At 44.3% G+C, this 25,829-nt stretch overlaps 2 protein-coding genes and 1 pseudogene across 2 annotated transcripts; 2 read left to right on the top strand and 1 right to left on the bottom strand.

Annotated features, from left to right (window-relative positions):
* The first annotated feature begins 528 nt into the window (after positions 1-528).
* LOC125528959 (protein H2A.6) lies at positions 529-1,383 on the top strand. The gene is made up of 2 exons (XM_048693380.2): positions 529-788; positions 889-1,383. Exons 1-2 carry the CDS (start codon positions 612-614, stop codon positions 1,150-1,152), a joined length of 441 nt encoding a protein of 146 aa, XP_048549337.1. The 5' UTR covers positions 529-611; the 3' UTR covers positions 1,153-1,383.
* Positions 1,384-6,311: 4,928 nt separating this feature from the next.
* Positions 6,312-8,183, top strand: LOC147973405 (uncharacterized). The gene is made up of 4 exons (XM_087524986.1): positions 6,312-6,597; positions 6,722-7,003; positions 7,100-7,225; positions 7,321-8,183. The coding sequence occupies exons 1-4, from the start codon at positions 6,390-6,392 to the stop codon at positions 8,181-8,183; spliced, it is 1,479 nt and encodes a 492-aa protein (XP_087381112.1). The 5' UTR covers positions 6,312-6,389.
* Positions 8,184-12,996: 4,813 nt separating this feature from the next.
* On the bottom strand, positions 12,997-14,361 carry LOC125528961 (BTB/POZ and MATH domain-containing protein 1 pseudogene; annotated as a pseudogene).
* Between the last annotated feature and the right edge of the window lie 11,468 nt (positions 14,362-25,829).

The raw sequence follows: 25,829 nt of genomic DNA, 5'->3' as shown, positions 1-25,829 counted from the left end.
CAACAAGGAGCTTTCTGTGAGTCCAGCAAATACATGGGAGCATATTTTACTTGCTTCGTTTGGTAGTGTTGGACGTTGTGTAAATTGTAAATGGTTTGTGTCGTTAGACACTGATGTACTTTATCATCCACTTATGCAAACATTGATAAAAAATCTAATACTACCACATAACATTTTCTTTTACAATTTGCATAAGTAGCATTCGCTGGATTTATTTTATCGTGATTGGTGAATGGAGGAAGTTTATAACCAGATTTCTCTAAGTGAAATGTCTATTGGATGCAAGATAAGTGTGAAAAAAATATCATGTATAAATGCTGCAGAGAGAGAACCAAGTCCAGTGGTAAAAACAACATCCCTGCTCTCTGATTCGCCGATCGGACCCTCCCACGGATCGCCGCCAGCCAAACCAATCTCCACCGTCCGCTCCCCCAAGATCCGACGGTGAGCGCACTACGTCACGCGGATCGCCCTCCCCTGCCCTGAAGCTCCTGCCTCCAATAAAAGCCGCGCCCTCGCCGCCGTCCCAACACACAGACTCAGAGCATTTCGAGCAAGCACCGCCGCCGACGCATCTCGAGTAGTTTCCAGCTCGCCGGAGGAGGAGAAAGATGGCAGGAAGGAAGGGCGGCGACAGGAAGAAGGCGGTTACCCGCTCCGTGAAGGCCGGGCTCCAGTTCCCCGTGGGCCGCATCGGGCGCTACCTCAAGAAGGGCCGCTACGCCCAGCGCGTCGGCTCCGGCGCCCCCGTCTACCTCGCCGCCGTCCTCGAGTACCTCGCCGCCGAGGTATGTACCCATCTTTCCTGTCCCCGAGCATCTCTTCTGCTCTGTTCTTCTCGTGCTCGACAGATGACTGATTTTGTATGGGTGGGCTTCTGAATCTCAGGTCCTGGAGCTTGCAGGCAACGCTGCCAAAGACAACAAGAAGACACGCATCATCCCCCGCCACCTGCTTCTCGCCGTCCGCAACGACCAGGAGCTCGGCAGGCTGCTCGCTGGCGTGACCATCGCCCACGGCGGCGTGATCCCCAACATCAATTCCGTGCTGCTCCCCAAGAAGTCCGCCGCCGCCGAGAAGGAGGCCAAGTCGCCCAAGAAGAAGGCCGCCACAAAGTCCCCCAAGAAGAAGGCCGTCGCCACCAAGGAGTAGGCGCCCCGTAGCCTAGCCTGCTCCTTGATTCAGGGAGAAGATGATGAGACTTTTGATTGATTGGATCATGTGTATCTAATTGCCTATAGTCTAGTGGCTCTTTCATCACTTCGATGAGCAAGCCAGTAAGGGCTCTGTTGTACCCGATTAATGTCGAGAATGGCTGAAGATGCAATCCTTCACCATCATGTGCTCTACTGAATGTTTGTTGCGCTGCTTTTGCTTCAGAAAGTGTGCATCTATCCCCTTGTACCTTCTGTCAGTTTATAAGACGATAACAGAACTAATTTGGATAAAGAAGAGTTTAACTGTAAACGCAAGTTTCTTCAAAACTCTTTGCAGACAAACATGACGAATTAAGACTTGTCCATGCTTGATTATGCGTCAGGAAATTACAAAAAACCAAAACATTCTTTCAGACAATTCAATTTTGATCTTCCCCCCCTCTAGCTCAGTTGGTTGCAGATTATTAAGCATTTTTTTTCCTGTTCTAGTTGAGCCGGTGACAAGGGATCTAAACTTTCGCTAGTTACATGTAGTATATGATGCCCTTGGCAAATGAGGTAGTACAGTACTACTATTGGACCGAACTACTGCTTACTGAAAAATTAAGACATCGCAACGCTCATCAATCAAAATTTAAGACGAGGGCAGAGCTAGTAGTCAGGCCCTCCAGATGAGGTACTAGTAGAAGAATTTTTGTGACAGGAGGGTAAATACAGTATTGCTGGGGTAAATAAGGAAATTGATGCTGTGCTTGATGTTCTTCAATAAAAAGCACCATTTTCAGAAAATCAGCCGTTTCACACATGATGTTTATGACAAACTAATAAGTATCCCTCTTGCCCCCCCTTTTTTTTTTACATTTAGCGTCAACTGTAACTGTGCTTTCGAAATCAAAATATTTATGTTATCATATTACAGCTGGTGGGAGCAATTCTAGAAAATACTGCAAAATCTCGTACGGCAAAATCAGTTTACAGTATACTGCAAAACGTTCACACGGTAGGGCTTATGTTATTTTTTTCCTGAATAAAGACACCCAAAAGGTATCTTAGATCTAATCAATATCGAGGAAAGGGAAGGTGAATACAACGGATACATAATAGGACGTAAAGCAACCAATAAAAGCACAAAGTTACATTAAAAGCATACAAGTCTTCTTCCTATTGTACGCCGCCCGTCGGAGCTTGAAAATTGCACTGAACCAATAACAAAGAAAAGCAACAACTGCAAACGCCCTCGCCATACTGCAAATGTTTATACGGTATGGCCCGTGGTCTGGTAGAACAGACCATGTAAAAATTATTTCAGGTCAGATGTGGAGCCCACAAGTCATCCGTTGAATTTACAATAGGGTCCCTAAAAAATAGCACAAAGCACCCTGAAAGCAAAAAATAAATTAAAATTGGGTCCTGGACGTAGAATGATGCAGATGTTGGGTGAGTATGTCGGTGTCAAAACCGGCGGATCTCGAGTAGGGGGTCCCGAACTGTGCGTCTAAGGCGGATGGTAACAGGAGGCAGGGGACACGATGTTTACCCAGGTTCGGGCCCTCTCGATGGAGGTAATACCCTACATCCTGCTTGATTGATCTTGATGATATGAGTATTACAAGAGTTGATCTACCACAAGATCGAAGAGGCTAAACCCTAGAAGCTAGCCTATGGTATGATTGTTTTCCTGTCTATCGACTAGCCTGACCCTGGTTTATATAATGCACCAGAGGCCTAGGATAACAAGAGTCCTAGCCGAATACGCCGGTGGGGGAGGAGTCCTTGTCTTGACCATCAAGTCTTGTGGAATCTTCCTTGTATGCGGCAGCTGTCTGAACTGGCCCATGAGTATACGGCCATGGGGGTCCTCGACCCAATCTAACTGATCGGGAGACGGCGTGGTGAGTACCCCCTAGTCCAGGACACCGTCAGAGTACTTGTTGCATGAATTTTCTATCCTCCCATTTTTGCGGTGAAAGGGATTGTGCAGGTAAGCTGATTCGACCCGTGTCTTGGTTAATACGAAGCTACAAATGAAGATGTTTGTAATGTAGAGTGGACGCTGAAATTATACCAAAATTCCGCGAGAGCCAAATAATGACTCCATTCTTCGGACATGCCAACAACGAAGATTGATTTCGAGGCATTGATTCACCTTTTCCGTTTGACCATCCATATGAGGATGGTGTGCTCATGTTCCGCTCAGTGCCAATTGTGTCGAATAGTTATGTCCAAAACTTGCTTGTGTACACCGGACCTTGTCTGATATGATGGATGCAGATAGACCGTGCAACTTATAAACATTGTCAACATAGGAAAAAGCCACTTTTACTGCGAGTGACTGAGTGGAAGGAAATGAGCGTATCTGGTAAATTTGTCCACATCGACCAATATGCACTTGAACTTCCCAGACTGTGGTAGCTCGTCAATCCATAATGACTACCTTCCGGGCGCCGTTCGGCAAAGGCAATGGTTCAAGGAGGCTGGGGTATTTCACTCACTCTAGTTTATCTTGTTGGCAGATCAGGCAGGCCTAGACATACTGAAGTACTTGTCTCTTCATTTTTGGCCATGCAAAGAGAGTTTGCGCAATCGGTGATATGTGAAGGTATCCAGAATGGCCCCCACCTAGCCGGCGTGAACCACTTTGAGTATTTTGTGTTGTAGTGTAGGAGCTCCTCCCAACCAGATGCGGCCTCTGAAGTAGAGTAACCCATATTTAGAGTAAACTATTACTTAGTATCGGGTTGTGTTTGTAGGTTCTAAATTATCTTACTCACCCGAGGATTGGACGCGTAACTGGCAACAACATACTGTAGCCAAGCTGGTCGACAGACTGAAATTGCTGACATATGTTCCTTTGAAAGAGCAAGTCGAGAAAGTGCATCAGAAGCATTATTAGTGTATCATTACCTGTAAATGATCTTGTACCTCAGACCCATCAGCTTGGTGAAGGCCTTTTATTGCCAAGGAATAGAGAGTCGTTGATCATCCAAGTGAATGGGGATGCGTTGGTCCGTTCTAGTGATAAATTCTTCAGTTTGTAAGTAGGGGCGCCATTGTTCAACTACCATCAATGTTGCCATGCTTATTTCTCATAGGTAGATAGACCCTCGATTCTTAGGACCCAGAGGCTTGCTCATATATGCGATGGGGTGGCGACATCGGTGTAATACTTCTCCCACACCATACTCACATGCATCCGTGTCTATGGTGAAAGGTTTAGTAGAGTCCGGTAATTGCAGAATGGGTGCAGAGATAAGGTGTTGCTTCAGTAATGTAAATGCAGTTTGTGTTTCATCTGTCCACACAAAAGGTTGATGTTTTTTCAACAAGTTGAACAATGCTCTTGCTATGATTCCAAAGTGATCCACAAACTTCCTATAATAAGTTAATAAACTGCAAGTCCCAAAAAGCTTCTGACCTCTTTAATATTATTGGAAATTGGCCATTGCTGAATGGTTCTGGTCTTGCTGGGGACCCTGTGCATCAATGAAATGTCCCAAGTATACAACCTGTGATTGGCCAAATGAACATTTGGATTGCTTAGCCTGCCATTGATCTCGATGAAGTAACTGTAGCACTTTGATGATCCACAAGTGTAGGGAGTCGCAACAGTCATCGAGTGTAGTATTTCACACAAATTTATTGATTCACACAAGGGGAGCCAAAGAATATTTATAAGCTTTAAGAGTTGAGTTTTCAATTCAACCACACCTGAGAAGTTATTTCCTTGCAGCAAACGGAGCGCCGAGGGCCCCACAAGCTCAGCCAACGCGCACCAGGGGGAGGGGGCGTCCCCTGAGCTTGTGGCCCCCTCTGTTAGTTCTTTGCGCCAGTATTTTTTATACATTCCAAAACAATTCTCCATATAATTTCGTCCAATTTTGAAAACTTTTATTTCTGCACAAAAACAACAGCAAGACAGTTCTGCTGAAAATAACGTCAGTCCAGGTTAGTTTCATTCAAATCATGCAAATTAGAGTTCAAAGTAAGAGGAAAAGTGTTTGGAAATTTAGATACGTTGGACCTAATCCAACATACTCGTCTCTCGGCTGAGGGTGACGTGGTTTATTGGGGTCTTAGCAGAAATGCTAAATTCTCGACCAAATCCATGTATAAATGGCTAGAGAAATCTTTTAGTGGTTGCAGCTATAAATGGATTTGGGAGGCTAAACTACCTCTCAAAATCCAAATTTTTATGTGGCAATTAGCCCAGAATGATGTTCTTACCTGTCAAGTTATGACGAGTAGGAAATGGCCTGGTAATCTATCCTACTTCTTTTGCAGTGAACCTGAGGCCACCACACGATTTATTTTACTTGTTCGGTTGCTTGGGTGATCTGGCAATCGGTGGGGGTTGTGTTAGGGACTAAGCTTTGTCCTAATAACTATTGGCGATATTATGTTTGGAGTCGCAAGTTTCTTCCTGATGGTTACAAGTTTCATACGGTTGGTTTAGGTAGTTGCCCTTCTGTAGTGCTTGTTAGTTGCTAAAAAACGTTTCTTGTGATGTTGGTGTTATGTCCCTATTTTACGGGCATGTAATAGGACTAGTTTATTTTGGTGCTATCAGATTTTTGACCCATAACATTCGTTTCAATGGCGGCGAATGTTGTGGGTTTTCTGTAGCGTGTTGAACTTGCCGCCTCTCTTTCCCCCTCCTCCCGAATGTTTCTGAGACTGATGTATTTTCGTTCTATGCAATGGAAAGGGGGCTAGCCCGGTTTTAGAAAAACGCGTTCACGGTAAAACTTTTATTGGTAGTTTTGTTTTTCAGCAATCTGACAAATAAATAAAAAAATCTAGTGCCATTTTTATTCGTTTGGAACACTGGAATTTTGTAAAATTAAAATGAAATAGTTTCTCTTCCAGCAAAGAAAATGACAAAACTGGATAGCATCGGCCTAGCCCCCCGCTATTGATGATTTGGGCCGTTAGTTGGGCTATCAGAATTGCATTAGGCCCGTTTCTGAGGCTCTTCCTTCCTCCCGTGTCGTTCCCTCCAAAACCAACGGACGACCAACCGCTGAAGGAATCTCTCTGCTTCTTGAAATCGATCGGTTGCAGCGGGCGCTCTGTCCGTCGTCGTCTATATAGCTAGCCTCCCTCGCCTCGCCTCGCCTCGCCTTCCTCCTCTCCCATCCTTTCTCATACGTAGCTTCCTTCCATCCGCCCTCTCCCTCTCCTCTTCAATTGGGCGCACCAGCGGTTCTTGCGAAGCTGTTCGACCGAGGCGAGATGGAGGACAAGCGGAAGGCCGTCGCCAACAATGAAGAGCGAAGGCAGCGCCAGCGGCGTGAGCGTGAGGCGGAAGCCGTGGAAGACACTGCGACTTCAGGGCGGACGCCGACTGCAGGCGGCAACGGGACTTCGCAGGAGCTTCCACGGGTGACGGCGGCGACTACGCCCGCTCTACGCCCCCCACCCGTCGCCTCTTCCCAGTTCGGTGCGTTTCCTTCCAACCCAAGAAAAGCTGTAAATCCTTTCTCTCTGGTCCACCCTGCGGTTCTTGGTTCTTCACTGACGACGGAGTTCGATTTCTTGGCTTCTGTTGCGTATTTCTGTTGCAGCAGACAACGGGCGTCCGCAGCACGCGCAGATCGGCAACGCCGGTGCGCCTATGGGTCACGGCAGTACTGTCATTGATCAGCAGCGCCTCCGCGACCAGCCTTCTTCTTCACGGGCAAGAGCACCAGGATGCACTTGTTGCGGCGGAGCGCCCACCACGCGGGTTGTTCTCAACCTGCTCGTGTGCGAGGCTTGCTACAGGCGGTTTTTTCACGCCGGTGCGCCTCAGCAGCACGCGCAGATCGGCTACGCCGGTGCGCCTCGGGGAGCAGTGCGCAATCCAGGTGCGTTCCCTCCCAAGAAAAAAAAAACCCTTTCTCTCTGTTCCGTGCAGTTCTTGATTCTTCCCTGACGCCGGACTTCGATTTCTTGGCGAGCAGTGGCAGTCCCTACCCGTGAGCAGCAGTTCTTGGCTAACATGGATGCGCCGCCGAGGCCTTTTTCCATGTTTCCCTTCCGGTGGGGCCCGGCGAACCCCGCACTGGAGCGGCAGTCTTCTTCACCAGGTGCGTTCCCTCCCAAGAAAACAAATCCTTTCTCTCTGTTCTTGGTTCTTCCCTGACGCCGGAGTTCGATTTCTTGGCTTCTGTTTCTGTTGCAGCCCGCAATGGGCCTCCGCAGCAGGCGCAGATCAGGCCTCCACCCCTCCACACCTTGGCACCGCCACCGGAGCGGCAGTCTTCTTCACGGGCAAGGGAGCAGCAGCTCCAGGCCCAGGCTGATGCGATGAGGCTGCAGGTGGCCAATATTCTGAACAACCCTTTCTCGCTCGTCCGGTCGGGCCCGGCGAACCCAGCGCCTCAGCGGCAGTCTTCTTCACCAGGATGCTACAGCAATATCTTCACCGGCAACGGGCCCTTGTTCAGCAGCGCCGGTGCACGTGCACCCCAGGCTCAGGGTCACGGTACTGCCATTGATCAGCAGCGCCAGCTCGACCTCCTCCGCGGCCAGCCTTCTTCTTCACAGGCAAGGGCACCAGGATGCTCTTCTTGCGGAGCGCGCGCCACGCGGGTTGCTCTCAAGATGCCCTTTTGCGACGCTTGCTTCAGGGATACATTCATGGCCAACGCGCCTCCTCCTCAGCATACGCGGATCGGCTCCATGCTTCCGAGTCCAGTCCCCAGCTACAACTACGCGCAGACCGGCACCGTGCGTCCGCAGCACACGCTGGCCGGCAATGTGTCTTCGAGTCCAGTCCCCACTCCCAGCAACGTGCATCCGGAGCTCCCAGCAACGCCGTCGCCGAGTTCAGTTCCCACTCCCAGCAACGCCGGCGCGCCTCAGGGTCAGCAGCAGTACCGGGATTCGGTGGTGGAACTGCTGGCGGCGACCGAGCCTTCTCCTCCGGCGGGTTCTCAGCGTGCCGCCTATTCGAGGTGCGAGGCTTGCCGCTTGTCCGGCGATAAGGCGTGCATGTTTTGCCACAACCCCGGCCCACCGCCGCCACCGCCAGGGCAGAGCTAGCTAGCTCACCTCGCCGCTGTGAGTGGAGAATGATTCCTCTGATGTGGCCAAATTAAATGTGGCAATGCTTGAGTGGATGATGAAACTATATACTTGTAGGACTTGTTTCCTTGTTTATTTGCTCACTCAGTGGATCTTTTCTGACGCTCATTCAGTGTGCAAATTTGAGTGCTCATTCAGTGTGCAGTCTGATTCGTTAATCTTTGGCTCTTTTCTGAAGCTTTAGTTTTGCCTTGTGTTTAACTGATTTTTGGCTCTTTGTGTATGATTGATTCACTTTCAGTTTAACCAAATGAGTACTCCGAGTTTAGTTCCTACTATTCCAGTTTAAGCTTATGTTCTGGCCAATATATAGCAGATTGGTTTGGTCCTACTATATCTTTCAGTCCTTTGTCGTCGCTAAATGATTTGCGTGGAGAATAGGCTCTGGATGCTTTGGTTTCCTGACGCTTTAGTTTTGCCTCAAGTGTTTGACTTTCAGTTCAACCAAATGAGTAATCAGAGTTTAGTTGCTACTGTTCTGGTTTAAGCTTACGAGTGATGATCGTTGTAAATTCTAGTAATGTGCTGCGGCCAATATATATATAACAGATTCAGTGCTGCATATGCTTGTCGTCGGTAAGTGATTCAGCGTGGAGAATACGGCTGTGGATGCTTTGGCTTTGCCTCTTATGTTTGACTGGTTTAGTTTCAGTTAAACCGAATGAGTGCTGGAAGTATTTAGTTTTAGTTGTCAGGACTTTTGGTACTCTGAACTTCCAGTCTCTGAACATACATAAAGAGATCAGCATCTTCTCTGAAGAATTTGACAGCTACCAGGGAGACGGACAGCTACGATGCGCTCCAGCTATGAAACATCAACATCTCTATGCTTCTGCTTATTTAGATAGATACTTGAGTAGACCAATGAAACTACATACTTGTGCTTATTTCCTTCTCAGTGCTATGGCATCAGTAAATGAAACTATATATATCCGTTAGTCTTTGGTTCTTTTCTAACTCTTCAGTTTTGCCTCAAGTGCTTGACTGCTTCACTTTCAGTTTAACCAAATGAGCGAGCTTCCTTGCTACTGATTACTCAGCTTAAGCTTACATTTTACAAGTGATCATCATTGAAAATTCTTATACTAATATGCTATGGCCAAGGCCAATACATATAATAGACCATTCTTTTGTGCATATGCTTGTGGTTGTTTCCTTCAATATCTTGCTTAGCTTTATAACATATCTTCCTGAGATTTTACTTATTACAGTCTTATAGTAGTAATATCTTGTTGTTTCCTAATGTTTTGGTTTGTTTGAATGGTTTAGTATCTGTTAAAGCGAATGAGTGCTAAAAAAAGTTCGGACTATGCGTCAGGACAATAGTTCTCTGAACTTCCCGTCTCTGAATATACCTGAAGAAATCGACACCTTCTCTGAAGAATTCGACAGCTACGAGCATCAATACACGAACCGGTATGCTGCCACCTGCCAGGGAGACGGACGGCTGGGATGCGCTCCAGTTATGAAAGATCAACGCCTCTCGAAGACCGATGGCTCCACTGTTCAGTGTCCGACAACGGCTACAGTTAACTGACGTTTAATTGCTGTAAACTTCAGTTAACTCTGTTTCACCGCATGTCGATCAAGTATTATCCGTAGCTAATTCTAGACCTAGAGTTGAGGTCCATCCCATCTCCAAGAACTGTATCCAGTGACTTTAATCTTCCCTCCTTAGATACCAATTTGTCATTATTGCTAGCGATTATTTTGTGGGTTCTTCTGACAATATGTCTCTCGTGTTTGGAGATATAGGCAGCACCTGATATCTAGGTTTATCTTAAACAAGTACTGTAATGTGCAATCTTCTGATATTTATGCAGAATACTAAAGTGCTGCAAACAATATCATATACTAGTGACGTACTCCCTCTGTAAACAAATATAGGACGTTTTAGTCACTAAACTAGTGATCGAAAACGTCTTATATAAGTTTACAGAGGAATGCTACATTTCAGAATTGTACAGCAATGCTAGTCATGAAAGAGACCTTTAACCTGGATCCTACTATGGTCGTGTGCCTGCCCGAGAATAGGCTGATTCTTTTCTTTTCTTTTCTTTTTTGCAGGGAGAATAGACTGATCCGTTAGTAATATTTTCTTGTTTCCTCATATGTTTGACTGATTCAGTTTCAGCTAAACTGAATGAGCGCTCAAAATTTTGCAAAATCTTCTCTAGTTCTAAAGTCTAAACCCGAGAGTTTGGCGCGAATTTTACACCGGGGCAATGCTGTGACTTGTTGCTGTTTCTAAGGTTGGTGCGATTCTGAAGTCGCACTCTGCAGACTGCTGTCAGTGTCACGTTGGAAGCTAAGATATTGCCCCGATTCTGAAGTTCAGTTCCTCAGTAGGCTCACAGCCTCACACACAGAGTGGGTCTGATATGCGTAAAGGAGCCGTTTGTTGGCGTACTGGTTTCGTGGTCATGTGAGATGCGACCCAGTCCGGGGCAACCGCATTCACCTGCAAAACCAATAAGGCAAAATGCCAGACAAGCTTAGTGTTCCTGCCACCGTATTCTAGGTTGGCCTGCCATGACATGACATGGCTGCTACTTGCATTTATGTTTCTTCCACTGTATTCCCTGGCCTGGCCAATGCTGCTGATGATCCCGGAAACCGAGGTGATGTTGTTGATCCTTCCCTGTGTGTGAATCAACCAGTTAAGAAAATTTACCAATAAATTCTTTTTAAGAATAGAAACCGAATGTAGTCAAGAAATTCTGAACAGCCACAGGCTAGCGAAAGCATATTTGACGCCGATTACGGAGGCCAAGTGAACATCTCATCTCACCTGGGCCCAGAGGTAAATGCCGGTAAGGTTGTCCCTACTTCATCCGCATTAGCAGTGCCACGTGATCCCTGCGCAACAAGAAATGACCTAGTTGGTTGTGCAGGGTTAGGCAGAGAGATGAAAACAAGGAAGAACCTGCATTATTCACCAGGACGTCCAATTGTCAATTGCCTAAGAAAACATCCAATATCATGGATAAAGTATGCATGCACTCAGAGAACTTTTTTGTTATTGTTTTGCCTAGAGTAATGAACTGATATCAACTCGCCGCTCTCATCATGGATTCAACCTCGGCTTCGATGGAGACATCAGCGGAAAAGATGATGGTGGTGCCACCAGACTATTCAATCTGAACGGATCACGATATGTGTTTGTATGGCACAAGGAAGACAAGCATGAAATGAAAAGTATTTTATGAGGTAAAATGCACATGTATGCGAGCAACTGTATCATACATTCATACCTTGCCAATACATTGAGTGTTTGACTGACTCACCTTCAGTTTAACCAAAATGATCGAGTTCTCAGAGCCTCGTTGGCGATTCATTGCTACTGATTCAGTTTAAGCGTACAAGCGGAGATCAATCTTAAATAAATTATAATAATATGCTGTGGCCAATACATTAACAGATTCAGTGCTGCATATGCTTGTCACTCTTTTCTTTTGTATCTTTCAGTACTTTGTCGCCGGTAAATGATTTATCGTGGAGAATAATCTTTTGTTGTTTACTGATTATTTTGTTTTACCACGTATTTTTGTCTGGTTTATTTTCACTTACACCGATTGAGTGCTCAAGTTTTTTTCGAACTATGCGTCAGGACACTAGTTCTCTGAGCAAGGCTTTGCTTCAACTATGATCAATTTAACTGCTGAGCCTTTTCTGCTTTGCTCTGTTTTGACAGAACAGAATGATTTCTGTGATGCATGTGCCCTAATGTGGCAAGGCATACATACTTGAGTAGATGATGAAACTATATACTTGTAAGACTTGTTCCCTTGTCAAGTGCTCTCACATTAGTAGATGATATATACTTCATACTTGCTGTGGATGTCATTCAGTGTGTAGTCTGATTCATTAATCTTTGGCTCTTTTCTGACGCTTTTGTTTTGCCTCAAGTGTTTGACTGATTCACTTCCAGTTTAACCAAATGAGCAATCAGAGTTTAGTTGCTACTATTCCAGTTTAAGCTTACGAGTGATGATCATAGTAATATGTTATGGCCAATATATATAACAGATTCAGTGCTACATATGCTTGTCGTCGGTAAGTGATTCGGCGTGGAGAATAAGGGTGTGGATGCTTTGGTTTTGCCTCGTACGTTTGACTAGTTTAATTTCAGTTAAACTGAATGAGCACTCAAATTTTGTTCAGAGTATGCGTCAGTATACTAGTTCTCTGAACTTCCTGTCTCTGAACACACCTGATGAAATCGGCAACTTCTCTGAAGAATTCGACAGCTACCAGAAAGACGGACGGCTAGGATGCACTTCACTTGTAAAAGATCAACGTCCCTCGAAGACCAAGGGCTCCCCTGTTCACTGTCCGACAACGTCTGTTTAACTGATGTAAGCTTCAGTTAACACTTTTTTTTGTTTGCGGGGGACAGTTCACGCAGTTAACTGAAGTTTTTTGCATCTAATATAACGTTGTTTGTACTTTGCTAACTAAATAGTTTGTACTTTAAAGAAGTGAAAATATCTTCGGTTTTTTTCATGCCACACCCTTTTATCCCTGGGAAGGCAGATGCTTATAAATTGGTCTTGCATAAAACAGAAACTCTCAACAACCAACTCACATTATAGAATTACATCTCTTACCCCTGCCAATTTGCCAGTTCTTTCTCTTGTTTTACAATGATGGCAAGTCACGCTACCGAGGAGCTGCGATTCATCGCATAACTGCCTCCGGAGCCATGGTGGACTGGTGGCGCGTGAGAGGGAAATCACACAAATCTGTGAGGAGACGAACTTTTATAGAAAGTGAAAGGGAGAGGGGAATCCTATTCCATTCTCATTGCATGCTAACGTAAACCATCTGGGGTATCAAATGCTCAACAAAGGTTGCATACAAGAAGGAACTCTTGAAAGAAGATTAAGAGCAAGTATTATAGGTAGCAGAGAAGCACTCCAGGTAAAATCAGCAACCTGATAAATAAAAAGTTCTGATTTGGATAGGTTGATTAGTGCGACTTTCACGCCATTCATATCACTTGAGAATTAACCTAACCACTCTTGGATCCGTCTAACATTGAGCTGATTATCCCTATGACAAATTGGTATGAGAAATTTAGCAAATCTGCCAATATAACTGCTCATGCTTCATGAAACTTTTCTTCTCTTCTTCAATACGTCCTCTATGAAAGATGGGCAAGTCGCCTTGAGATCCTTGAAACCTGATAATTCGATAAACTGAAGACAAGCATCCTTAAGCTGGAGGCAGTTATGTTGGTCAGCTAAAGCCAATGTGGTTGCCACAGTGTCCTTGTTCAGATCCTTGCAAAGGATGCTTTGGCAAACCAACTTGAGTCTATCCATTGCATATCTGTCAGCAGCCACTAGTAAAAGCTGGACCATCTCAGTATCCTCGCCGCTAGGCAAGGAGTCAGTATAGATGAAATGGAGCAGGGCCTTGAAAACAGCAGGTTGCATGTCCTTGATGGTTATGCACTGCCCTGGCCTTGCCTCCCGCATTGACCCATAGAGCTCTGCTTTAAAAATAGGCGACCGCATAGCGAGAACAAACCTATGTGCTTCAATGGCCTCTCCTCCAACAATGAAACTGACATCAAATCCCTTCTTTTCTTCAAGCAGCTTGGCAACATGCTCAGTCATGTCAGCTGGTGGCATGTCGATTACGGGGAACGATTTGGTTCCGGTAACATGTGGCTTCTTGAAGACAGTGACAACACACTCAATCGTGAGGCGATCATCCCTAAGGTATGCGGATCCCTCGATCTCGTTCCGCCTTATGAAACAAGGAGTCTGTGGAGCAACCCTAGTAGTATCAGCGGGATTGAAAATCCTAGGTCCTATGTTATGCACTGAAAACGAGCATCCGGTGTACTGGTCCACCAGCCTCATGTCGCAAGATGCGCGAACTTTAGTTCTGTGGCTCACAAGCACGAGATAAACTGAGATGTAATCTTGGCCATATCCATTGAAACCATCAGGGAAGAAGGAGATGGCCCAGTCGTGGCCGCCGACGGTGAAAAATCTGGAACGAATATAGCTGTCGCGGTCGTGGCCCATGCCCCTGTGCTTGCTGTAACCCAAGATATCAAACACATGTGTGCCTTAGCCTCCTCCAGTGGGGTGCACGTGGACACTGTCTTACATGTCTTCATCTGGTGAGAGGAAAATTCCCGGACGGAGGAGAAAGAATCGCGGCGAGGGGGCTCCCGCGTGGTAATCTGCTGGTGCGAAAGAAAAGCCCATTAATCCCAGAGGAAAGCAGAGTGGAAGATGGAGATGTAATCGGTCGTACCTTCAGGCCTCCGATGGTGACGTCGGAGATGGAGATGGAGATGAAATCGGCCAGAGAGGGCGGCGGAGGAGAGGACGGAGATGAAGTCGCCTAGTTTTCTTTTTGATGAGAACTATACTTTCCTTCTTTCGGGGGAGGAAGAGGGCGAAGACCTCTCTGGCTGGGCTTGGGGTTTAGTTTCTGGTCCGCTGGTTTGTACCCAAAGGATATATATACTTCAAAAACGGAAAAGGATATCGGAAACCGTCAAACGCGGGAGCTCCTACGCCCCACGGCACGGACGACCATCGCCGACGACGTCCCGCAACGAACGGCCGCCCTGCCATCCGTGGCCGGCGTCCCTATCTTGATGTCTCGAGCCAGCTGTTCCTCTAAAGTGGTGCACAGCTCCAGGCACAAGATGATGATTCCTTGTAACATGATCCAGAGAGCCATCACGGAGATCATCTCTATTCTTATAAAAACCGAGTTGATGATGATGGTGTGCTTGTCATCTTACAATATAGACCACCTCTTTTATATCCGACGAATAGAAAGTAAACTATGACAATTTTGTAAATAGGTACCCGCATCTCTCTTCACATTTGCTGATAAGGCCTTCCCTCATTCATCCTTATCTCTCACAACCTCATTGTTGAGCAATTAAAAAAGAAAGCCTCTTGAACAATCTGGCATGGTGGCCGCTGCCGGCACCGTCCATCCCCATGCCTCCGCTCAGTCCGACCACCAATCACCACCACACACCACTCCTCCTCACCTTATCTCTCATCTTTCTCGAGATATCAATAGTTTTTACACCTAGGATTACTCCCGCATGGGTCAATTATAACAGGTGTTTTATAAAAAAAATTACATCTTGATGTTCCGTAAAATGCACGGGCATCTTGCTAGTTTTTCCAGAGTGTTTGCTATATATGCAAGATATGTTCCGAGTCCTCAATCTCTCCACAAAGAGAACTGCATATGGTATTACCGTTACGTTCCAAGATCTAGTCACTAGCCGGAAGGCGCCGTCTAATCGCTTGCCAAAGAAAGATATTAATTTTGAGGGGAATGTGATCCCTTCACACCCTCGAAAACTTGCCCGTGGGACGGCTCAACATGAGTCTAGAGTAAAAGATTTAACCGGAAACTTGCCAGAAGCTGAATGAGGTGAGATGATTCGCTCCCTATCGTTGAGAGAGTTGGAAATAGGGCACATAAGGGAGTGAATAGTATAAAACTACCGCAATTCACCTTAGGGTTCCAAAAAACTACTAAAAATATATTTTTGATCGATAACTACCACTTTTGGCGTCAGCTGTTTCAAAAAACCAAAAACCAAAAACGATCGCTAACAATTTAAGTTGTTTTCTGACATTCCGGGCCGGCCAATTAGGCCACACGTCAACACGGCACGAGACGACGCGGCCATTAACCGGACTTACACAACCGGTGCGGTCAGAACCCAAACGGGCTCGCTCATAAACGGACAGAGGTGGCATTGTCTTCCTCACTCCCCTGCCCGTACTCCTCGTACTCTCACTCTTCTCTCTGGTCCTACCTCGCTGCCGCCGCCCACATGTAAGAAGCCACATCACCACGTATGGACCTGCTTGCTAGCATCCACGTCAGCACTACACTGGGCCCACATGTCAGAATCGTTGACCGGTCAAACGACACATCGTCACCGAAAAAACAATGTCTGGTCCCACATGTAAGCAGCCACATCAACATCTTCTAGGCCCATATGTCAACAGCGTTGATTGATCAAAATTGACGCGACTTATTATTCACGGGACCGTCAACGATAAAACCCACAGCGGACCCACATGGATGAAGCCACGCCAGCAACTGCTAGCCCTACTTGTTAGAATCTTTGATCGGTCAAACCCGCGGACCGATCACTGGTGACCAATTATCATCAACAAAAACTATCTTAGACGACAAATTGGCCTATCATAGATGACATTCTAGGTCGTCACCAAAAACGTCCATCATTGACAATTTTGGGTTTGTCACCTAAGACACGATCTTCCGTAACGAAGGAATTGGTACCGTGAAGATCTGTTTTATGATGACGCTTCCGTGAAGAAAAACGGTTTTACGTGACACAAGTGAAACATCATAAAATAGAGAAAATTTTGTAGTGCACTCACCACCCCCCTCCCCGACTGTTCCTCTCCCTATCAACGTTCGTCAATGTCCTCTCCGCCATTGTCCATCGATCACCGTTTTTATATATGCATGATTATGTATGTATGGCTGTATGCCATGCGGTACCGACTATGAGCCGAGGAAACATTTGTGAGATGTGTATTGCCTTGTGTGGTTTATTTTTCAAGAAAATATACATGAGTGCCAATGTTTTGACGAAATGTTGATTCATCAATGTGTAATCAAATTTCTAGTTTTCGGTTTGTTTCACTTTTGGCAAACTCATGCCTATTTTTATAATGAATTTTATATATTGTTACAATTATAGATATTTTTAACATTATCTAACAATTTAATATTCTATTGGTTTGTCAATGTAGTAAATGAATTGCATGTGTGGTAGGTGTGGCAACAGGAGGGTACTAAGGTGCGACCAGGTGGTTCAACACCACACTAGGTACCTAATGAATAATTACCTCTCCCTTGTGCTTGCAGAGAGCTTCACACAAAAGACAATATGTTTTATGAATGGATAATTTCTTTAATGTTGCTAATTTTTGTTTATGAACAAATGTCTAATTTTTTATTTGATTTTGCTCACAACGTACAATGCTTTGCAAGAGGAAGTCTTGGAGATCCCGAACATTCACATGGACTAGGAGACCAAAGTTAAACTCATGTCCGTACAAAGGAGGGCTTTAACTTGTAGTATATATCATAAATGAAAAAGAATCAAGCCTTTCTTGGTTACAAAGGTTGGAGAGTATTGGCCAAAGCATATGATAACCCATAAGTATAGGGGATCACAACAGTTTTCGAGAATAGAGTATTCAACCCAAATTTATTGATTCGACAGATGGAGAGCCAAAAAATATTCTCAAGTATTAACAGTTGAGTTGTCAATTCAACCACACCTGAAAGACTTAATATCTGCAGCAAAGTGTTTAGTAGCAAAGTAATATGAAAGTAACGGTAATGGTGGCAACGGTAATAGTATTGGTTTTGTAGTAATTGTAACAATGGCAACGGTAAAGTAACTAAGTAAAGATCAATATGTGAAAAGCTCGTAGGCAATGGATCAATGATGGATAATTATGTCGGATGCGATTCCTCATGCAACAGTTATAACATAGGGTGACACAGAACTAGTTCCAAATTCATCAATATAATGTAGGCATGTATTCCGAATATAGTCATACGTGCTTATGAAAAAGAACTTGCATGACATATTTTGTCCTACCCTCCCGTGGCAGCGGAGTCCTATTGGAAACTAAGGGATATTAAGGCCTCCTTTTAATAGAGTATCAGACCAAAGCATTAACACTTAGTGAATACATGAACTCCTCAAACTATGGTCATCACTGAGAGTGGTCCCGATGATTATCACTTCGGGGTTACCGGATCATAACACATAGTAGGTGACTATTGACCTTGCAAAATAGGATCAAGAACTCACATATATTCATGGAAACATAATAGGTTCAGATCTGAAATCATGGCACTCGGGGCCTAGCGACCAGCATTAAGCATAGCAAAGTCATAGCATCATCAATCTCAGAACATAATGGATACTAGGGATCAAACCCTAACAAAACTAACTCGATTACATGATAAATCTCATCCAACCCATCACCGTCCAGCAAGCCTATGATGGAATTACTCACGCACGGTGGTGAGCATCATGAAATTGGTGATGGAGGAAGGTTGATGATGACGATCGGTACGGATTCCCCTCTCCGGAGCCCCGAACGGACTCCAGATTAGCCCTCCCGAGAGAGATTAGGGCTTGGCGGCGGCTCCGTATCGTAAAACGTGATGAATCCTTCTCTCTGATATTTTTCTCCCCGAACGTGAATATATAGAGTTGGAGTTGAGGTCGGTAGAGCATCAGGGGGCCCACGAGACAGGGGGTGCGCCCCAGGGGGGTGGGAGCGCCCCCCACCCTCGTGGACAGGGTGTGGGCCCCCTGACGTTGATTCTTTCGCTAGTATTTTTTATATATTCCAAAAATATTCTCCGTGAAGTTTCAGGTCATTCCGAGAACTTTTATTTCTGCACAAAAATAACACCATGGCAATTCTGCTGAAAACAACGTCAGTCCGGGTTAGTCCCATTCAAATCATGCAAGTTAGAGTCCAAAACAAGGTCAAAAGTGTTTGGAAAAGTAGATACAATGGAGACATATCAACTCCCCCAAGCTTAAACCTTTGCTTATCGTCAAGCAATTCAGTTGACAAACTGAAAATGATAAAGAAAAACTTTTACAAACTCTGTTTGATCTTGTTGTTGTAAATATGTAAAGCCAGCATTCAAGTTTTCAGCAAAGATTATGAACTAACCATATTCACAATAATATTTAGGTCTCATGTTTACTCATATCAATGGCATAATCAACTAGCGAGCAATAATAGTAAATCTTGGATGACAACACTTTCTCAAAACAATCATAATATGATATAACAAGATGGTATCTCACTAGCCCTTTTTGAGACCGCAAAACATAAATGCAGAGCACCTCTAAAGTTCAATGACTGACTAAACATTGTAATTCATGGTAAAAGAGATCCAGTCACAGTCATACTCAATGTAAACTAATAGTAATACATGCAAATGTCAGCGGTGCTCTCCAACTGGTGCTTTTTAATAGGAGGGTGATGATTCAACATAAAAGTAAATAGATATGCCCTTCTCAGAGGGAAGCAGGGATTTGTAGAGGTGCCAGAGCTCAATTTTGAAATAGAGATAAATGATATTTTGAGTGGTATACTTTCATTGTCAACATAACAACCGAGCGATCTCGATATCTTCCATGCTACACACATTATAGGCGGTTCCCAAACAGAATGGTAAAGTTTATACTCCCCCTACCACCAACAAACATCAATCCATGGCTTGTCCGAAACAATGGGTGCCTCCAACTAACAACAATTCTGGGGGAGTTTTGTTTGCAATTATTTTAATTTAAGCATGGGACTGGGCATCCCGGTTACCAGCCATTTTCTCGTGAGTGAGGAGCGGAGTCCACTCCTCTTGTGAATAACCCACTTAGCATGGAAGATATAGACAACCCTAGTTGATACATGAGCTATTCGAGCATACAAAACAGAATTTCATTTGAATGTTTAGAGTTTGGCACATACAAATTTACTTGGAACGGCAGGTAGATACCGCATATAGGAAGGTATGGTGGACTCATATCGAATAACTTTTGGGATTTATGGAAGTGGATGCACAAGCAGTATTCCCGCTTAGTATAAGTGAAGGCTAGAAAGAGACTGGGAAGCGACCAGCTAGAGAGCGAAAACAGTCATGAACATGCATTAAAAATAATCAACACTGAGTGCAAGCACGAGTAGGATATAATTCACCATGAACATAAATATCATGGAGGCTATGTTGATTTTGTTTCAACTACATGCGTGAACATGTGCCAAGTCAAGCCACTCAAATCGTTCAAAGGAGGATACCACCCTATCATACCACATCACAACCATTTTAATAGCATGTTGGCACGCGAGGTAAACCATTATAAACTCCTAGCTAATTAAGCATGGCATGAGCAACTATAATCTCTAATTGTCATTGCAAACATGTTTCATTCATAATAGGCTAAATCAGGAACGATGAACTAATCATATTTACAAAAACAAGATAGGTCGAGTTCATACCAGCTTCTCTCATCTCAATCAGTCCATCATATATCGTCATTATTGACTTTCACTTGCACGACCGAATGGTGTGGATAATAATGATAGTGCACGTGTATTGGACTAAGCTGGAATCTCCAAGCATTTAATGCACAGGAGAAGACAAGGTAATATGGGCTCTCTGTTGGATCAACAATAATGCATATGAGAGCCACTCAACATTTTCATCCTGGTCTTCTCCTCTTGACCCCCAAAGAAAAGAAAAGAAACAAAACTATTTACACGGGAAAGCTCCCAACAAGCAAAAGAAGGACGAGAAATCTTTTTGGGTTTTCTTTTTAATTACTACTACTACTACTACAAGCATGGAAAGTAAACTAGCTAAAAACTACAACTATTTTTTTTGTTTTTCTTAAGGTTTTTCAAACACACAAGAAGAATGCTGGAAAAGAAAATAAACTAGCATGTATAGTACAATGAAAAAGTATGAGCACCGACAACCGGCATGAGTGTGTGAACATGAATGTAATATCGGTGAGAGATACGTACTCCCCCAAGCTTAGGCTTTTGGCCTAAGTTGGTCTATGACCACGGCTGGCCTGGTGGATATCCAAAGTTGTAGATGGGGTCGTACTGAGATGCAGCAGCTACTACCTGACGAGCTGCAGCTTGGAGGCGAGCTGCCTCCGTCCTCCTCTCGTACTTGTTCGCGTCCTCCCTGGTTATAACATATCTCCCTTCTGCCTGAAAGTCAAAGAAAGTAGGAGCAGGGAGAGCAACATGAACGGTGCGCTGTCAGTCAAAGATTAGTTGGTACTGGAGGAACTGATCGTTCCTCTCAACAAACTGATGGCGAACCATGGCATTATAATCTAGGTAAGAAGGGGGCAACTCAATATCATTTCCACGTATGGTTATATCAATATAGTTAGCTACACGAGTTGCCTAAATTCCACCAAACAAATCTCCACTTATACTGTTGTGATGCAACCTACGTGCAACAATAGCCCCCAAGTTATATTGTTTATCACCTAATACCGCACTCTTGAGGACAGTAAGATCTGGAACAAACATGTGACAAGCCTCATCTTTACCGTTAATGCATCTACCAATGGAAAGAGCAAAATAATGTATGGAAGGGAAATGAATGCTCCCTATGGTAGCTTGTGTGATTTCCCTAGATTCCCCCACAGTAATACTAGCAAGAAAGTCTTTATACTCAGATTTGCGAGGTTCACTAACATTGCCCCAGTGCGGGAGTTTACAAGCAGTATTAAAATCTTCTAGGTCCATGGTATATGATTTATCATAAAGATCAAATAAAACAGTGTGAGAATTGCGCGAGGATGTGAATTTAAACCTTCTCACAAATGAATCCGTTAGATAGAGGTATTGCCGGCACTTATCTGACACAAAGCTCTCAAGATCAGCGTTACGCACATATGCGTCAAATTCATCCTTGATGCCTGCCTGGACCATGAACTCCTCTGACGGCCATTCGCAAGGCCGCACTTGAGCTTCCCTTGGTAGTTCATTGTCCGACTCACGTATCGCGAGCCTGGGGCCTTGCTTCCTTGAGGAACCACCTTGGTACATTTTCCTAAACATTTTTCTTCCTCTGAAAAATTTCTAAAATTTTTAGTGACTCAAAATAAAAGTGAACCAAACTCAACAAGATTGATAGCAACTGCTCCTACAAGTGCCTAGAGGCCATATCATGCATTAAAACTACTTTTAACCATATAAATTTGACATGCAAGCTTAAGAACAGGGTCACCTAAGCAGAAAATTTTTGCAATAAATAAAGCACTAGAACAAAGACTAATTGGACCATTGGAGGAGTCACATACCGAAGAACAATCCCCCAAAGCAGTTTTCTGAATGGAGTTTTGAGCAAGGAGATCGAAAATGACAGCAAGATGAGCTAGAACTCAGGTTTGAGCTGGTGGAGGATTTTTCTGGAGGAAGACGAAGTGTGTGGGTGCAAGAATAAGTGGAGGGGGCCCACATGGGGCCCACGAGGCAGGGGGCGCACCCCATGGGGGTGGGCGCGCCATGGACCCTCATGGCCAGGTGGTGGGTCTCCCTGGTGTGTTCTTAGTGCCAAATATTCTTAAATATTCTAGAAAAAATCATATAAAATTTTCAGGAAATTTGGAGAACTTTTATTTTCGGGGTATTTTGTATGCAAGGATAATTCAGAAAACAGACACAAAATAGTATTTTTTTTCTTTATTTAATCTAAATATCAGAAAGTAAAAAGAGGTTACGGAGAGTTGTGCTTTCTAACTTCATCCATCTCATACTCATCAAAAGGAATCCACTAACAAGGTTGATCAAGTCTTGTTAACAAACTCTTTCCAAATCGCATGAAACCAGAGAATTTTCGAATAACACTAGGTTACCTCAACGGGGATATGCATGTCCCCAACAATAATAATACCATATTTCTTCTTGACATTAGGAAGAGGAAATTCAAAACCTCCAATAATAATCGTTGAAGTTTTTCCAATAGAATTAATACTGCGGACTTGAGGTTGTTTCCTCGGAAAGTGTACCGTATGCTCATTACCATTAACATGAAAAGTGACATTGCCTTTGTTGCAATCAATAACAGCCCCTACAGTATTCAAAAAGGGTCCACCAAGAGTAATAGACATACTATCGTCCTCGGGAATATCAAGAATAACAAAGTCCGTTAAAATAGTAACGTTTGCAACCACAACATGCACATCCTCACAAATACCGACAGGTATAGCAGTTGATTTGTCAGCCATTTGCAAAGATATTTCAGTAGGTGTCAACTTATTCAAATCAAGTCTATGATATAAAGAGAGAGGCATAACACCAACACCGGCTCCAAGATTACATAAAGCAGTTTTAATATAGTTTCTTTTAATGGAGCATGGTATAGTTGGTACTCCGGGATCTCCTAGTTTCTTTGGTATTCCACCCTTAAAAGTATAATTAGCAAGCATGGTGGAAATTTCAGCTTCCAGTATCTTTCTTTTATTTGTAACACTATATTTCATGTACTTAGCATAAGGACTCATTTTAAGCATATTAGTCAAACGCATACGCAAAAAGATAGGTCTAATCATTTCAGCAAAGCACTCAAAATCCTCATCATCCTTTTTCTTGGATGGTTTAGGAGGAAAAGGCATGGGTTTCTAAACCCATGGTTCTCTTTCTTTACCGTGCTTCCTAGTAGCGAAGTCTCTCTTATCATAACGTTGATTCTTTGATTGTGGGTTATCACGATCAACAACAGGTTCCATCTCTACATCATTGTCATTGCTAGGTTGAGCATCAACATGAACAACATCATTAATATTATCACTAGGTTCTTGTTCATTACCAGATAGTGTTTCATCATCAGAAATAGAAATATCATTGGGATTCTCAGGTGTGTCAACAACAGGTTCACTAGAAGCATGCAAAGTCCTATCATTTTTCTTTTTCTTCCTCTTAGAAGAACTAGGTGCATCAATGATACGTCTCCAACGTCTCTATAATTTTTTATTGTTCCATGCTAGTATATATTCTGTTTTGGATGTTTAATGGGCTTTATTATACACTTTTATGTTATTTTTGGGACTAACCTATTAACCCAAGGCCCAGTGCTAATTGCTGTTTTTTTTGCCTATTTCAGTGTTTCGCAGAAAAGGAATATCAGACAGAGTCCACACGGAATAAAACCTTCGGGAGCGTGATTTTTGGAACAAACGTGATCCATAGAACTTGGAGTGGACGTTAAGAAACAACTGAGGAGTCCACGAGGCAGGGGGCGTGCCCTCCCCCCTGGGCGCGCCCTCCCCTCGTGGCTCAACCGACCTACTTCTTCTGTTGGGTTTCGTAGTAATTTCAAAAAATTTCCTACGCACACGCAAGATCATGGTGATGCATAGCAACGAGAGGGGGAGAGTGTGATCTACGTACCCTTGTAGATCGAAAACGGAAGGGTTAACTTGGTTGATGTAGTCGTACGTCTTCACGGCCCGACCGATCAAGCACCGAAACTACGTCACCTCCGAGTTCTAGCACACGTTTAGCTCGATGACGATCCCCGGACTCCGATCCAGCAAAGTGTCGGGGAAGAGTTCCGTCAGCACGACGGTGTGGTGACGATTTTGATGTTCTACCGTCGCAGGGCTTCGCCTAAGCACCGCTACAATATGACGAGGTGGAATATGGTGGAGGGGGGCACCGCACACGGCTAAGGAACGATCACGAAGATCAACTTGTGTTCATGGGGTGCCCCTTGCCTCAGTATATAAAGGATGGAGGAGGAGGAGGCCGGCCAAGGAAATTGGTGCGGCCAGGATGTGGAGTCCTACTAGGACTCCTTGTCCTAGTAGGAGTCCACCAAGAGGGGAGGAAGGGAGAAGGAAGTAGAGGAGAAGGAAAGGTGGCCGGCCCCCTTTTCCCTAGTCCAATTCGGACCAGAGGGGAGGGGGGGGGCGCAACAGCCCCTTGGCCCTTTCTCCTCTTTCCACTAAAGCCCATCAAGGCCCATTGCTTCTCCCGTAACTACCCGGTACTCCGAAAAATACCCGAATCACTCGGAATCTTTCCGATGTCCGAATATAGTCGTCCAATATATCGATCTTTACGTCTCGACCATTTCGAGACTCCTCGTCATGTCCCCGATCTCATCCGGGACTCCAAACTCCTTCGGTACATCAAAACTCATAAACTCATAATATAACTGTCATCGAAACCTTAAGCATGCGGACCCTATGGGTTCGAGAACAATGTAGACATGACTGAGACACGTCTCCGGTCAATAACCAATAGCGGAACCTGGATGTTCATATTGGCTCCTACATATTCTATGAAGATCTTTTATCGGTCAGACCGCATAACAACATACGTTGTTCCTTTGTCATCGGTATGTTACTTGCCCGCGATTCGATCGTCGGTATCCCATACCTAGTTCAATCTCGTTACCGGCAAGTCTCTTTACTCGTTCCGTAATACATCATCTCACAACTAACTCATTAGTTGCAATGCTTGCAAGGCTTATGTGATGTGCATTACCGAGAGGGCCCAGAGATACCTCTCCGACAATCGGAGTGACAAATCCTAATCTCGAAATACGCCAACCCAACATGTACCTTTGGAGACACCTGTAGAGCACCTTTATAATCACCCAGTTACGTTGTGACGTTTGGTAGCACACAAAGTGTTCCTCTGGCAAACGGGAGTTGCATAATCTCATAGTCATAGGAACATGTATAAGTCATGAAGAAAGCAATAGCAACATACTAAACGATCGGGTGCTAAGCTAATGGAATGGGTCATGTCAATCAGATCATTCAACTAATGATGTGATCCCGTTAATCAAATAACAACTCTTTGTCCATGGTTAGGAAACATAACCATCTTTGATTAATGAGCTAGTCAAGTAGAGGCATACTAGTGACACTCTGTTTGTCTATGTATTCACACATGTATTATGTTTTCGGTTAATACAATTCTAGCATGAATAATAAACATTTATCATGATATAAGGAAATAAATAATAACTTTATTATTGCCTCTA

This window comes from Triticum urartu, chromosome 5A, assembly GCF_056163025.1.
Source record: "Triticum urartu cultivar PI428250 chromosome 5A, HENAU_Tu73, whole genome shotgun sequence".
Taxonomy (NCBI): domain Eukaryota; kingdom Viridiplantae; phylum Streptophyta; class Magnoliopsida; order Poales; family Poaceae; genus Triticum; species Triticum urartu.
The sequence above is the reverse complement of the archived record's forward strand: the minus strand, read 5'-3'. Positions and strand labels throughout refer to the sequence as shown.